Source organism: Sinocyclocheilus rhinocerous, unplaced genomic scaffold (genome assembly GCF_001515625.1).
Source record: "Sinocyclocheilus rhinocerous isolate Xijiao unplaced genomic scaffold, SAMN03320098_v1.1 scaffold2740, whole genome shotgun sequence".
In the NCBI taxonomy this organism is placed as follows: domain Eukaryota; kingdom Metazoa; phylum Chordata; class Actinopteri; order Cypriniformes; family Cyprinidae; genus Sinocyclocheilus; species Sinocyclocheilus rhinocerous.
In genome coordinates this window covers 173,333-189,423 of record NW_015658750.1, presented here as the reverse complement: position 1 = coordinate 189,423, position 16,091 = coordinate 173,333, and the positions used below count along the sequence as shown (strand labels likewise).

The 16,091-nt window shown below is 35.5% G+C and overlaps 2 protein-coding genes across 2 annotated transcripts in view; one reads left to right on the top strand and one right to left on the bottom strand.

Moving 5' to 3' along the window:
- The first annotated feature begins 213 nt into the window (after positions 1 to 213).
- Positions 214 to 13,591, top strand: LOC107722883 (hepatocyte growth factor-regulated tyrosine kinase substrate-like). Its single transcript, XM_016531378.1, has 18 exons — positions 214 to 349; positions 1,534 to 1,618; positions 1,735 to 1,810; positions 2,445 to 2,537; positions 4,032 to 4,155; positions 4,384 to 4,436; positions 4,529 to 4,597; positions 4,707 to 4,831; positions 5,248 to 5,362; positions 7,380 to 7,541; positions 7,624 to 7,837; positions 9,576 to 9,748; positions 9,819 to 9,959; positions 10,631 to 10,817; positions 10,942 to 11,075; positions 11,457 to 11,552; positions 11,697 to 11,783; positions 12,487 to 13,591. Exons 1-18 carry the CDS (start codon positions 313 to 315, stop codon positions 12,580 to 12,582), a joined length of 2,067 nt encoding a protein of 688 aa, XP_016386864.1. The 5' UTR covers positions 214 to 312; the 3' UTR covers positions 12,583 to 13,591.
- Positions 13,592 to 14,099: 508 nt separating this feature from the next.
- The window catches only part of zgc:103625 (methyltransferase-like 26 B), an 8,296-nt gene continuing 6,304 nt past the window's right edge, over positions 14,100 to 16,091 (bottom strand). Inside the window, exon 7 of the mRNA XM_016531388.1 lies at positions 14,100 to 15,192. Coding sequence (XP_016386874.1) covers positions 15,145 to 15,192 — 48 coding nt within the window. The 3' untranslated portion in view covers positions 14,100 to 15,144. The remainder of the gene's footprint in view (positions 15,193 to 16,091) is intronic.

Below are 16,091 nucleotides of genomic sequence, written 5' to 3'. Positions count from 1 at the left end.
TGCGTAAGGAGTCAAATGTTTTTTATTATTTTTTTTTATTTTTTTATTTAGTTTCTTTTTTATTATCAGCCTATTTATTAAATACAATTGGCTACATCATGATTCCAGGAAAAAAATCTGTTTATCTATTCATATATATATATATGAAAACATGTCAAAAGATAAATAATGTCACGGTCACTTGGACTTTTATCTGACATTTACGTCATATCGTGCGCGCATGCGCGTGCCACCCGGCAGTGAAACTCGCTTATTCACACAGGTGAATAACATCAAAACAGACACAGAGCGTCCCGATATCAGAGATCAGAAATGGGCAAAGGTGGCGGAACGTTTGAGAGACTGTTGGGTATGTGTTATATTTCATCTTTTCAGTGTTTATTTCGACGGACAGACCGATGTATCGCTGACACATAGATAAAGTGTGTCTGCTAATGCTAACGCTAGCACAGCTTGAACAGTGACGGGAACGTTAGCATTTAACGTCTATTGTCTTTATTTTGCTCACCGGAGCTTCAACACACCAGTGCCACGAACTTAAACATGACATTGCGAACATCTTTTTCAGGTAAACCGTATGGTGTTGTAACTTAACTGTAGTTGACAAATCCATTATTTTACGTAAGCTAAGTTAGTTAGCACCCCATCTGAGCTAAAGCTATTCTCGGGCCTCTTTTTCACAAGCTACGTATACTATAAGCAGGGTTTAAAATAACAAATCATATATGCGTTTCTCATATTGTGTGCTTAGTGTGTATGAAGTAGTTGACTTTGTCTTCACCACATCTCGCTGTAAAGCAGGCAATTATAAGAGGCGTGTAAACATTGTCATGGCACTTCATATCAATATTTATGTTTACAGTTGCTTATACCTTTTGGAAAAGTGTAATTTAAGGATTCTGAAGGTATTCCCGTTATTCAAGGTTGGCTCTTCTTGTTTGCTCGTGTAATCGAGTGCTTCTGTTTAAAGAGAGAGAGGATATTTTGCCCATTTTTATTTAGGTTCACCACATAACAGTAACTTCCTGTTACTTACACACACACACACACACACATATATGGGGTTGCATATGGGTTGTAATTTCTATTCTTGATTTTTGGGATTGTGTGGTTTACTGGACAATATGTAAAATATTCATCATACAGTAGGGCTGCACGATAAATCGTAATAATTAGATTTTTTCGTTTTGTTAATTTTTATGACTATTATATAATATGTATTATGTAATGTAAGTAATATAGGTTGGTACATGTTTATTTATTGCTCTGTATTGTATTGGTTCCTATAAATTATGATAATTAAATATGATTCTTTCTTGTGTTCATTTAGTGGAAAACGTGTCTTATGTAGAATTTTCTATTTATTTTTGGTATCAGTATGTACCAGTGAAGAGAGATATATTTTACTATACCGTCAAACCTGAACATGGTCTTTTCTGCTTCCTTTTCTCATGTTTTTAGTAAACAGACCTTTAACTAATTGATTCTGATAACACTTGACAATAACACATGTGCTCTTTCAATCTTTCACAGATAAGGCTACCAGTCAGCTGCTGCTGGAGACAGACTGGGAGTCCATTTTGCAGATATGTGACCTCATTCGGCAAGGCGACACGCAGTAAGATAAAACATTTTCTGATGTGATTGCATGTCACTGGAAGAGCAGGAATCATGCGTTGTGATAAATATGGCTTTGACTTTCTTATATACTGTTTTGTTATTTCCCGCCACCAGGGCTAAATATGCAATTGGTGCCATCAAGAAAAAACTCAATGACAAAAATCCACATGTAGCGCTCTATGGTCTTGAGGTAAGTGTAGTTCATCTACAAATATAGAGCACTATAGACCAGGGATTTTCAAACAACAATGAAAAGTAAAAATAAATTATAAAAGTAATATTAAGATTATTTTATTATTAAAATAATAAATAATGACTTAATAAAAATAGATTAAAATCAATAAATTATGCAAAGTGTATTTAAATAAATAATTAAAATACTATAATTAATACATAATGATTAAATAATTAAATAGTGACTGTGACCATATATATAAAGTTTTTGTATTATATGCAAAGAAAACATCTTGGAGCGCTACTGCTGAAAGGACCTCCGTTTAATAGTCCCAGAAGGTGCTCTTTGGTAGGGTTCAAAATTATATCTATAGAAACTACGGATCCAAGACACTTCTTCCAGTTCCAAAATGTTAAAAAGCCTTTATTCAAGCATGGCTCACTCTAGAAACATTAAAAATGACTAGAACACTGCACACTGATTCATTTCGGCCATCCAGCCTTCCTCAGAGTGTGTCAAGTACAAAATTAGTCACAGGTGTAGATATAATCAGTTGCTCAGTAGAAATGGGAGAAACCAAAATATATTTTTGTATAATGCCTCGATCAGTCAAGGTCATGTGTGTAAGCTAGCATTTGCTTGTCAACAGGTCCTGGAGTCAGTGGTGAAGAACTGTGGCCAGACGATTCATGATGAAGTGGCCAGTAAGCAGACAATGGAAGAGCTGAAGGAGCTGTTCAAGGTGATTCCTGCTTAACTCAACCTATAATATAGTGATATCTGTTGCTTTAAGAGTTGTCTTTGGCCCTGCCTTTATGGTCTTTCCAAGTGGGTTAGACCCAGTGACTAATGCTGCACTGTACTTCCTGATTGTGTCATCACGTCACATGTTTATTTGGCTGAGGGAAGTTCCAGCAGAAATCAGAAACAACACACTGTTCTTGGATTTCTTTTGCTGGTCTGTAGGGTTGGGTACCGTTCACATTTTAACCGGTACGGTACCGGTATCGGTACCTGAATTTCGGTGCCGGTACCCAACGGTACCTTTTTTCGGTTCTTTACTCTGTGTAATTACAAAAACATTTATTTCAGTGAAAAAATAAGTCCAAAAGTCTAAATTTCAACATTTTGAAAAGGGCCCTACAAACTTTTTCTCTTTTTTTTTTTTTTATTGTATTATTTTTTTCTACAATTAAGTGATTAATCTGGTTTTAATATTTATTTTTATCATTTAATTGTTTTATTTCAATTTGATAGAAAATAGAATATTTAAAGATGTAAATTATACTGTACAAAAGACAAAATACAATTTATTACTTATTACTTATTTTACTTTGAGTAATATATTTCTGTTTCATGTTAAACCGTACTGTTATTTTGACAGGTTGCCATGAAGTTTCTGTGTGTATACAGTATGATGATGCTAGTTTTCTCAAATGAAACGGTAAAATTCTCGCGAAGTGACTCTCACAGCAGCTCTGGAGATTAGGTTTTTGTGTTCATGTCGTCATATAGTGAGACGCAGAGGCAGAAAATCACAGCGAGCCTCGTGCATGCTTCAGTATTTGTGTAGTGAACCAAACCACGGCGTTTCCACCATTCATACATACAGAGGCAAGCGGAACATGCAGGATTCATATTTAAACCGTCTTTTTGCATTTTAATATTCACAGACACTAGTTCATATCGCGATTCGAATTAAGTGGCAGTGGCTACTTTTGATTTATTCGTCCAAAATTGAGTAATTCCGTGGCATTCTGTGCTATAGAGTAAATTAAATTATGAATGGATTCCGCGATCCCGTCCGCGTTTTCGCAGAAACCATATGGCCCTAGAAATGTAACCACACTTCACAACATTTCGGCTTGCCCTGTGTGTTGTTTGAACGAGTTGCAGGGGTGACATCACGTCACAGGGTTTCTCTTTTTCTGTCTGTAGTGTATGCGCCCAGATGCGTTCTCAGGTACCGAAATTTGGCACCGATTGATTTAACGTGAATCGGTACTCGGTAGTACCAACGCAATTCGGTCGGTACCCTTAAAAGTACCGAGTTCGGTACCCAACCCTACTGGTCTGTAAGCTTTAAAAATCACAGAAGGTTTTGAGGTGGTCAAAAAGACTTGAGATTTTTCTGTTCTCATGTTTGTTTTTTGTTTTTTTTAAATAACCGGTTAGAGGACTTCTGTGTTCTGATTTTAAAGCCATCACTGACTGAATGTGACTTCTTTGTGTTCAGAAACAACCCGAACTGAACGTGAAGAACAAGATCCTTTATCTGATCCAGGCCTGGGCCCACGCCTTCCGCAACGAGCCCAAGTACAAAGTCATCCAGGACACCTATCAGATCCTGAAGGTGGAAGGTAAGATTTACGCAGGTTAACGCATTTCTAAAGGGCATCCATTTCTAAATTTGCAGAACCAGATTGATATGATGCATTATGCACTGCTGCAATTTATATACATATACTTTCCAATGCATAGTGCAATTTAAAAGCAAAAATACCTGATTCATTTTCAAATGTCAGTAAAAATAAGATGACAAGCTGTGAAACTTTTTAAAAGAAAAACAATCACTTATACTCGTTCAGGTCATGTCTTCCCAGAATTCAAGGAGAGTGATGCCATGTTTGCAGCGGAAAGGGTGAGAATAACACTGTTGAGTAAATCATGTACATTTTGCACACTCTGAGATGTTTGGTTTGTCATGGGTCTGTCATTTTTTTTCTCTTCCAGGCCCCTGATTGGGTGGATGCAGAGGACTGTCACAGATGTAGGGTTCAGTTTGGTGTTATGACCCGAAAGGTATATACCACTCCTTTGAAAATCTACTATCCTTAGTTATATAATGTTTATGAAGTACTCTATCTAAGTCAATGTTATGATGCATAACTGCTGGTGGCTCTTCATTCAGCACCACTGCAGGGCATGTGGGCAGATTTTCTGTGGGAAGTGCTCTTCTAAGTACTCTACCATTCCCAAGTTTGGCATTGAGAAGGAGGTGCGTGTGTGTGAGCCCTGCTTCGAGCTTCTCAACAAGTGAGTATATGTGAAAAAGACAAATACCTACCATTGTGCTGCTCTTTCTGTTATTTGAGAAAGGGTATTCGTGATACCTTACATAGGAATAGTTGACACAAAAATAAAATTTCTATCATTTTTTATCCCATATATACTCCATACAGCTAGAGCAGAAATAAATTACATTGTAAAATAAAACAATTATTTTAAATTGTCATAATATTTCACAATATTACTGTTTTACTATATTTCTGTGATCACAGAATGTAATCTTTTGTCAGAAAATGTCTTTATATCTGTGTAATATCTTCTTGGAGTTGTCCTTTGGGTTTCTCATGTTCATAAGCCTGCTGATGCCTAGAGATTTACCAGGATGTGTGTGTCTCCTAACCCCTCCTCCTCACCAGCCACCCCTCCCTTTCTCCCCCTCCTAGGAAAGCTGAAGGGAAGGCCACCAGCGCTGGACAGCCCGAGCTTCCCCCTGAGTACCTGACCAGCCCTTTGTCCCAGCAGTCTCAGGTAGTGCCCACAGAATCAGTAAGTAGTTGCATTTCATAGAGGGCTCACTCTCATGGGCGTCACAATTATGGAGCATACCACCAAATTAATTGAAACGGACAATGAACCAATAGTTTATCATTCATGCCCAAGTTTATTTGGATCTTGAATGCAAAGCAATTTTGAGGCTCATGAGTGAGAGCTCATATTACTGTCTAGTTTGTGTGCTTACTGTCAATCCCACTCCAATCAGTAATAAACACTGTATTTAAAGGTGAAGTGTCACTGGTGTGACCAAATAGAATTGCTGAAAAAATGGCTGGCCATTTTAGGAGTAGTTCATTTATGATAATATGATAACAGTTTTATGTTTTTGAAAAAAGTCTCTTTGTTCATCAAGGCTGTGTTTATTTGATTGAAAATACAGTAAAAAAAAAAAAACAGTAATATCGTAAAATGTTTTTACAGTTTGAAATAACCATTTTCTATTGTAAAATGTAATATATTCCTGTGATCAAACCTGAATTTGCAGCATCATTACTCCTTCAGAAATCATTCTAAAATGATTTGCTGCTCAATAAGCATTTCTTACTATTAGCAATTTTGAGAACGATGTTTTTATAGGATTTTTTTTTTTTTGATGAGTAGAAATATTAAAAGAATATTTATTTGAAATAGAAATCTTTTGTAAAAATATAAATGTCTCTGCTGTCATGTTTGATCAAATTAATGCACCCTTGCTAAATAAAATATTTTTTCTTTCAAAAAATAAAAATAAAACAAATCTTACTGACTCCAGACTTTTGGGCAATAGTGTATATTCATAACAGCTAATCAGATTCACACCAATGCAAAGCTGAATTTCCAGCATCATGACTCTTCAGTGTCACATGATCCTTCAGAAACATTTCTCATTATCAATGTTGAAATAAATTGTGTTGCTCAATATTTTTACAGAAACTGTGACACTTTTTTCAGGATTCTTTCAAAAGCAGAATTTATTTGAAATAGAAAACTTTTGTTACATTATGTCTTTACTTTGTCTTGTCACTTTTGAATAATTTAATGCATTCTTGCAGAGTATCAAGTATTTAAGTATTTTTTGTTTAAAAAAAGACAACGATTTTTATCAGGACAAACTTTTTAGGACTTATTTAAAAAACAAATTAAATGGACCCAGAAAAACTTTTACAGAATGCATACAAAATCTTTTTGTCCAAGTTAAATTTTATTTTTAAAAAAGAGTGATAAAAAGAGATATTATATTGTTGAATGCTTAATCTGTATCCGCAATGTAATGGCATAAATTTAAATACAACCAACATTAATTTATAAAAATTACCTAAAACTTTTGAATGGTAGTATATGAAAAACCCAATCAGTGTATTTAAATAATATTTTCGTTATTTTCAGCTGGCCCGTTACCTAAATAGAACTTACTGGGAGAAGAAACAGGAAGAGGTTCGCAATTGAATATATTTTAAAATGTAATTTATTCCTGTGATGCAAAGCTGAATTTCCAGCATCATGACTCTTCAGTGTCACATGATCCTTCAGAAACATTTCTCATTATCAATGTTGAAATAAATTGTGTTGCTCAATATTTTTACAGAAACTGTGACACTTTTTTCAGGATTCTTTCAAAAGCAGAATTTATTTGAAATAGAAAACTTTTGTTACATTATGTCTTTACTTTGTCTTGTCACTTTTGAATAATTTAATGCATTCTTGCAGAGTATCAAGTATTTAAGTATTTTTTGTTTAAAAAAAGACAACGATTTTTATCAGGACAAACTTTTTAGGACTTATTTAAAAAACAAATTAAATGGACCCAGAAAAACTTTTACAGAATGCATACAAAATCTTTTTGTCCAAGTTAAATTTTATTTTTAAAAAAGAGTGATAAAAAGAGATATTATATTGTTGAATGCTTAATCTGTATCCGCAATGTAATGGCATAAATTTAAATACAACCAACATTAATTTATAAAAATTACCTAAAACTTTTGAATGGTAGTATATGAAAAACCCAATCAGTGTATTTAAATAATATTTTCGTTATTTTCAGCTGGCCCGTTACCTAAATAGAACTTACTGGGAGAAGAAACAGGAAGAGGTTCGCAAGAGTCCCACCCCCTCTGCTCCTGCTCCAGTTTCACTGGCTGAGCCTGTGCCAATCAGCCAACCAGTGGAAAGCCACGCTTCAGTCCAACCCATCAACATAGTAGAGGTACTTTGAGCACTGAAAATGGATAATCATAAAAGCATTTTAATCATGTTCCGCGCTGAATGTCTTGCATGTGTCTCTTCAGCAGCAATATCAGAATGGAGAATCTGAGGAGAACCATGTGCAGTTCCTGAAGGCCTTGCAGAACGCCGTCACCACCTTCCTTAACCGCATGAAGAGCAACCACATGCGCGGCCGCAGCATCACCAATGACAGCGCTGTGCTCTCTCTCTTTCAGTCCATCAACAACATGCACCCACAGCTGCTGGAAATACTCAACCAGCTGGATGAAAAGAGACGTGAGTCACGTGTGCATGTTTGTGTCTCAAACCCATTTCCACCTGGTATCAACATTCACGCGCAGTGCTAAATAAAGGTGTAAATGGGGTCCAAAACCTCCTCTATTAATTTATTAATGCCAAGTAGTGAAAAACACCATATATGATTTTTGCTATTGAATACTTAGAATTCATTTTACAGTTTGCAAAACAATCATTTGGATAAAAATAATACCCATGGCTAAAGATTTTAAATGAACCGTAATTGTTGTTCAGTTGTTAGTTCATTAAACATAATGCACTAACAAATGTTAACAAATTGTACCATTTTTATAATATGTGGTCATCCGATGTGGATTATTTGATGGCCAAGATATATATATATATATATATGTATCTGTATATGTATATATATGTGTATGTGTGTGTCTATCGGCCATCAAATAATCCACATCGGATACTAATTTAAAGCTAAGTGAATAACACATGTATAACAACTGCTGCAAATATTTTTTACATAATATTTAATAAAATAATAAAATTGATTTCTCAATATATACAGGGTGTCCGTGGGGTCTTAAAAAGTATTAAAAGTATTTATGGAATCCTGCAAGATTTGACGTCATCTGTTACGGCGCTCACTGACTGACTGCGCCGCTGCGTGATAGCGCCGGGGCTTGTTGATCCTGCTCTCGCTGAATTTCTGACCATTACCGCACGCTCCCATTTTTGTTTTTTTCCCATTTTGATTTTTGTGTCCGCTTCCGCAAACATTCTAATATTGTATATCATTTTTGCCCATCAGGGCTGCGCTATCAATATGTGGGGTATTTAAATCCCCTTTGAATGAGCGCTCGCTGTCGTAATTCACTTTCGATTTTGCGATCGCGCGCGCACTGTGTAAAGGGAGCACATCCTACGATAAAAGATACTATTTGTCAATGCACTCGGGATCTGTTGAGAAGCAAATCCTCCAACATCTTGTCATTGGTTAGTCACTCAATTAATTATCTTGTGCTTCGTTCCCCCCTTCTGAATTATGTTGTATTGATAAGGAGTTATCATAAAGTAAGTCTGTTAATTGTGCTATCTTAAAATCAATATATAGTAAATGTAATCTAAAGTGTCGCTGATGTAACCGGTTAAAACTTGGAGTGGCGATGAGGTCTTAAAATGTATGGAAAGAGTCTTAAAAAATGTCTTAAAAGGTATTAAATTTAACTCCATAATTCCTGTATATACCCTGATATAATTTACAGCTAGTAAATAACACATGCATAACTGCTGCAAATAAGTTTATATTATTTATCAGAAACAAATAATTTGATAATGAATCAAATTCAATTTAAATAATGATCAAAATAAATGAGATTGTTTATTTAGATTTCCCACTATTTAAAGATCGTAAATATCACATGCATTTCAACTGCTGCAAATAAATTTGTTTAATATATTTACTAAAATAATTAGAAGTAAATCATTTGAAAATGAATCAGTTTAAATGTAAACATCAGAATAAATTAGATTATATATTTATTATTATTATTTTTACCTTAATAATATTTAGAAACTGCTGCCCCCAAGCTGTTAACCTGATGTTTTGTTAGTAACTTCCAGTGTAGATAACTGCTCTTTCCAAATGACACAAAATTTACAAATATATTGTAGCTTGGTGGGTTGCAGTTTCAAAGTATCGTCCATAACAATTCTGAATTAAAAGGTGCTTTGTGATGTGAATGTTGTCTTCTCTCTCGGTCAGTGTACTATGAGGGACTTCAGGACAAACTGGCGCAGGTGCGTGACGCGCGGGCAGCACTGAACGCTCTGAGAGATGAGCACAGGGAGAAACTGAGACGGGCTGCCGAGGAGGCAGAGAGACAGAGACAAATCCAACTCGCCCAGAAACTAGAGATCATGAGGCAGAAAAAACAGGCAAGTTGCTTTTCTTTTGAGCCTGTGAATCATGTGATGAGGGAAAGCTGACTGTGATTGGTTACTGCAGGAGTACTTGGAGATGCAAAGGCAGCTCGCAATCCAGCGCCTGCAGGAGCAGGAGAAGGAGAGACAGATGCGCCTGGAGCAGCAGAAACACACCATTCAGATGAGAGCACAGATGCCTGTGTTCTCCCTGCCTTATGCACAGGTGTGTACTACTACATTCATACATTTGACACATTCAGTGTGCAGATCAATGAATCAGTCATGATAAATATTATAATGTACAAATGACGTATGTATTAGGCTAACCGAGACTTGTCATTTGCACTTATATATTGTTGCTCTTTTGTTAGTTTTGATTGCCTTTATTGTCCTCATTTGTAAGTCGCTTTGGATAAAAAAATGTTTAAATAGATGAACGCAAGGAAGAATATTTAATCATTTTCATGTGAAGCAAATTTACCAACTGAAGTTTAAATAAGAGACAGTCTTAAAACATCTCAGTCTTTGCAGTCTCAGTCTCTTTCATACGTAAGTGACACAAACACACACACACACACATATACATATATATAATAGTTTCTTGTATCACATAGAATTTAACATCAAACACATATTTTAGCAAAATGTTTATTTTAGTCAGAATTGTTGCACTCTCATTCTATTGCGGCTTCAGTCTGTGAAGTTTAACGGAGACCTGTTTGATTTCAGGATGATCCTTTATGGAAATGGATGTAATCACATGACTCTCTAACGTTTTAAGTGTGCAAACATGATTAATTGATAATCTAATTCTTTGTTGATTATTTTAATTTCATCAGTTTTGTCAATTCATCGATGCAGCCCTATTTGTAATGTGCTGTTTGGTGTTTGTAGATGCAGTCACTGCCTCCTAATGTGGCAGGAGGGGGGGTGTATCCCCCCACTGGCCCTCCCAGCTATCCTGGCACCTTCAGTCCTGCTGGCTCAGTGGAGGGGTCGCCCATGCATGGAGTCTACATGAACCAGCACGGACAGACTGCTGCCGGTGGCCCGTACCAGGCCATGCCTGTGTCAGCTACAGGTCAACCAAACATCCTCTATCTTTCTCTCGCTCTCTTTTTAAAAATCGTTTTAGTGAATAAACCAGATCAGCTTCAAATGTGGCACTTTTTTATTTAACAGATTCTCTGCTCACTCTCTTTTAGATCCCAACATGGTGAATGCTTACATGTATCAGACTGCAGGCACCAGTGGGCAGCCATCCGCCCCAGGACAAGCCCCTCCCACAACCACCCCTGCCTACACTAACTACCAGCCCACACCCACACAGGGCTACCAGGTCAGGAGATTCAAGATCAATGTTTCAGGATCAGTTTACATCTTTACATTTACCCAAAATGTTCATATTATTTTACTTCTTTACAAGTACTGTTATTTATGGAGTCCCGTTTCCTACACTGAATTTTTTAATCTCACAATTGCCTTTTTTTCTCATAATTGTTATATCTTGCAAGTCTTACTTTTTTTCTCAGAATTGTGTGATATAAACTCTTAATTGTGAGTTATAAAGTACAATTCTGAGGGCAAAAATCACAATTGCAAGTTTATATCACGGAATTCTGAAATTGAAAAGTCAGAATTCCAAGTTTATATCACGCAATTCTGAGAATAAAAAGTCATTTTGAGATTCGGCGTGAATGTTTACATGTTCTTTCTGTAGAACGTGGTCTCTCAAGCTCAGAGTTTGCCCCCTATGTCCCAGGCTGCCCCCACCAACGGTATTGCCTACATGGGCTACCAGCCATACAACATGCAGGTACGTTTTACTGCATCAGATCACAGGTTGTGTCCCGCATTGCAGCCTGTATGTCTCAGATCTGATGTTCTTTCCTATTTATAAAAACCACATGGGATGGAAAGTTTGAAGACTGTCACTGATTGCTGTTAACTTCTTTTGTAGAATATGATGACCGCTCTTCCAGGACAAGACCCCAACATGCCTCCCCAACAGCCCTACATGCCTGGGCAACAGCCTATGTACCAGCAGGTAAGCATTTTTATGTAGAAAGATTTTATTGTGCGGAATAGCTTACTGTTCTCTTACTATTTCAGCAGTATTTGTATTTTTTGCGGAGTACACACCTTTATACTGAATGGTCAAATTTACAGAAATGTGCAATATACAGTGACTATACAGTGAATTATATATTTAATATAAAGAAACTACGGTTTTTTTTTTTTTTTTGGTTGATTGAAAAGTTGTACAAAGTTTGATATAAACATGAAACAACTAATTATTTCCAAGATGATAACTTTAAAACATTAGGCAGCACAACTGTTTCCAACATTGAAAATAAAATCAGCATACGAGAATAATTTCTGAAAGATCGTAAGACACTGAAGACTTTTAATGGCTGATGAAAATTCAGCTTTGCCATAACAGGAATAAATTATATGAAGTATGTTATGTATAGTAGATTAAATAAGTATATTAAAAATAGAAAACTCCCTTATTTTAAATTGTAGTAATATTTCACAATATTACAGTTTTTACTGTATTTTGGATCAAATAAATGCAGCCTTGATGAGCATAAGAGACTTCTTTAAAAAACATGAGAAATTTTCTAATCCCAAACTCTTGAATGGTAGTGTATATATCTTCATTTTTTTTAATCCCTATGGAAAAAGTGTGCTGGCACTGTTGCACTCTATTAATCTGAATCATATTGTCTCTTCATGTTTTTAAACAGATGGCTCCCCCCGGCGGTCCACAGCAGCAATCACAACAGCAGCTGGCGCAGGGTCCACCTGGCAGTGCAGAGGCTCAGCTCATTTCATTTGACTGATCATAGCTCATCATATGCCATTACCCACCAGGTCCAGCACACTACATTCAACCCTCCCTTACCCTGCTGTTTCTGCACCTGCTCTCACTTCACTATGTTCCACAAATATTGAAGGTGTACAAATATTGTAAAAGCATATGGCTGTCTGAGTCTCCCTCCTCTCCCTGTCTCTTTAAATGAAGGAGGAGAGGCTACAGATGGAGCTGGTGGGGAGCCTTTATCTCTTAATTTGATGAATCTCACAAAACTCTCTAGATCATATTTTACCCGTGAAACAAAAAAAGAACCAACTTTTCTTTTTTTTTTCTTTTTTTTGCTTAAAGAAAATGAAACCTGTTTTAGACCATTAAATTTTTTTGTGACAAATTATGACGGTTAAATGTGTTTCCTTGCTCTGTTCTCATTATTGTAATGCAAAAAATTGTCATTAAACTGTAAAGTAGTTACATGGTAATATTTGTTGTACTGATCCTGATATCTTTATCCTGATATCTTGATTTAAAAATGACTGTGTATTAGTAATGAGATTCCCCATTGACAATTATGAGAATTACCAAGAACAACATCAAGTTATCTTATGAGAGTTTTGGTGAAAATATGCTTTGACGATGCAATGGTCCTAGAATAAAATGCCTTTTCTTGTGTTTATGGAAATGTATAAAGCCCATTTCTGCAACATAAGATAGTCATACTTTGGTAAATCATAAGTCATAATTGAGACAGTATTTCTATTGTCTTGTAATTGATGTCATAATTTCAATTTATTTCTGTATCATAATTATCGCTTAGTATCTCAAATCAAAATTGACATTGTAAGTCATAATTACAAGATAAAAAGTCAGCATTTTGAGAATAAGTTTTGATTTGTCATAATTGACTTAGTATCTCATAATTTTGACTTTGTATGAGATACTAAGTCAGAATTATGATAAATGTCTACTTTAATCTCCAATTTCTAATTCAATCTCTGCTATCAATCTCAATTATGACGGATCTCATAGTTTAGATATTTTATTATTTTAAAGTTGAAATTACATTAAGTCAGTTATGAGTCAAAATTGAGATATTGTCATAATTGAGATAGTCAAACACATCTACTGTCATAATTTATCTCAAAATTATGACTTAGTACCTCATACAAAGTCAAAATTATATGAGATTAAGAGATTTCTACTTTGTCATAATTGTATTTTGCTAATCTCAATTATGACTTAGTATCTCATAATTTAGGATTTTGTTTTTATTTTAACATTGAAATTACACTGTGAGTCATAGTTATGAGAGTCAAAATTATGAGATACTAAGTCATAATTGAGATAAAAGTCAAAATTATGACAAACAAATCTACTTTGTCATAATTATGACTTTATCTCATAATTTTGGCTTTTTATAAAAAAGTTTCACCAAAGCTTAGGAAGCAGAAATGAGATTCTATTAAAAATATGACCTGGACATGTTGTGAGATTCATGCTACTGCTAACTTTCATCTCTCTAGATTTTTGCAAATGTAGTTTTTCCTTATAAAACTAAGCTGATGCAAGGTTAGTCATTCGTACCATAGAGAAACAAGCACAATATGGTTCGAAAAGACAAGACATAGCTATCCTTTTGTCTCATATTTTTCTAAGATGTGTTTGCATGAGTGAATATGTAACAGCCATTTATTTTTCTTCGGTTAAGAGTCTTGCTGGCTTTAGCAGAGGTCACTGAGGCATCATAGCAGTTTTTCAGCTCTGATTTGCTCTGAAGTGCTCTAATGTGACATTCCAGTGCTGGTTTCCATGTATCCGATTCTAGAAATACTTCAGAAGCACTTAGGATCAGTGTTGTGGAATCCTCGCTAATGATTTATGCGGTAGATGGTGTTTGGCTTCTGTCGTATAAAATAACAGCCAATGAGATGTCAACTTTACTGCCATTTGCATATCACCAATCTAATCAAAATAAATAGGCTGGTGTTTCCAGATACTGCATGTAAGTTTGCCAGACATCACATCCGTTTGTCTTTGCTCCATGTGGATCTTCACAGAGTGGCATAGCCAGGGGTTCAGACCTGACTGCGCAGAACTAATCAATCGATCTCAAAGCCACAGTTTCATTACCAATTAATTACAGTGCAGAATTGAGTACTGGATCAATGGCAGACAAAGGAAGTCTATTTTTAGACTGTGGTTGTAAAAACTGTTGACAGCCTGTGGATGGTTTTGATGGATGACGTGAACGCTGCATGTTTGTAACACACACACACAACCGGTGACATCTGTAACCCCTTCAATATCATCTTTATTCTATACTGATCCACCTCATGTTAAAAAGAAGTCATTTTAACATCATATTTAATAAATATCTTGTTCTTTTATTGGTCATACATTAGTGGAAATGTTTCTTTTCTTGTCTCTGAAAGTATGCATAATAAAACAACGGCAGTCTGTTCATTTGTGTGTTTGAAGTGCAGGCAGAATGAGAAACTAGTGAAAATATGTGAAACTGACTAAAAGAAAGTGAAGGGTCAGATGTTTTATCTTGGAAACTGGATCCTTGTTCTCTGAATGGACAGATTTCCTACAGTTTTCTGAACACAAGGCATTTGTTACTCTCAGGCATCTCGATCTGTTGAATAACACACCAGACAGAGGTTATCAATGTGCCGTTTTCAAATCTTTTTAGTCCATAGGATTGAGTGAATTCCATGAAAACTGGTCCTATTTTGTCTCTAAATTGTAAGATAGATATGAGAAATTACATTTTGCTTAAAGAATATGAAGCTTGTATATAAGACCATTAGGATTTAGTGTTTTGTGACATTTTCATGATAATTTAGAAATTAAAAGCCCCAAAATCCTCATTTTTTTGTTACACAAAAAACATGGATCCTCATTACTGCAGTATAAATTAAATTGTAAACCTTTTTAATTCATGTAAAATGGTAGTAATTTATTCTAATGTAAATTATGACAAGCATCGCTAAGAATGAGTATTAGAGAAAATATCAATAATAAAACAATAAAGTAAATCATTCAGATGCATTATGGTAATAAGAATTATGGATAAATTGTGTTTAAATGGTTAGTTCACCCAAAAATGAAAATTAGGCTGTGTTTTACTCACCCCCGAGGCATCCTAGGTGTATATTTAGACTTTCTTCTTTCAGACGAATCCAGTCGGAGTTATATTAAAAATTGTCTTTGATCTTTCAAGCAGTTTCATGGCACTCAGCGGGTGTTGCATGCTTCAGTCCAAAAAAAGTGAAATAAAAAGCGCCCATCCATATAAAAAAAGTGCCTCACACGGCTCCGGGGGGTGAACAAAGGCCTCCTGTAACGAATCGATGCGTTTTTGTAAGAAAAATAACCATATTTAAAATGTAATAATCACTTTAATCTAGCTTGTACATCTAGCTGATGTACACAGAAGCAGTTCCAGGGGAATGATGTACGAGTTCAGCGTTGCGCATGCGCCGCTCAGAAGTGACGAACGCGGAAGCACAGCGGAGAGATCAAAACAAAACA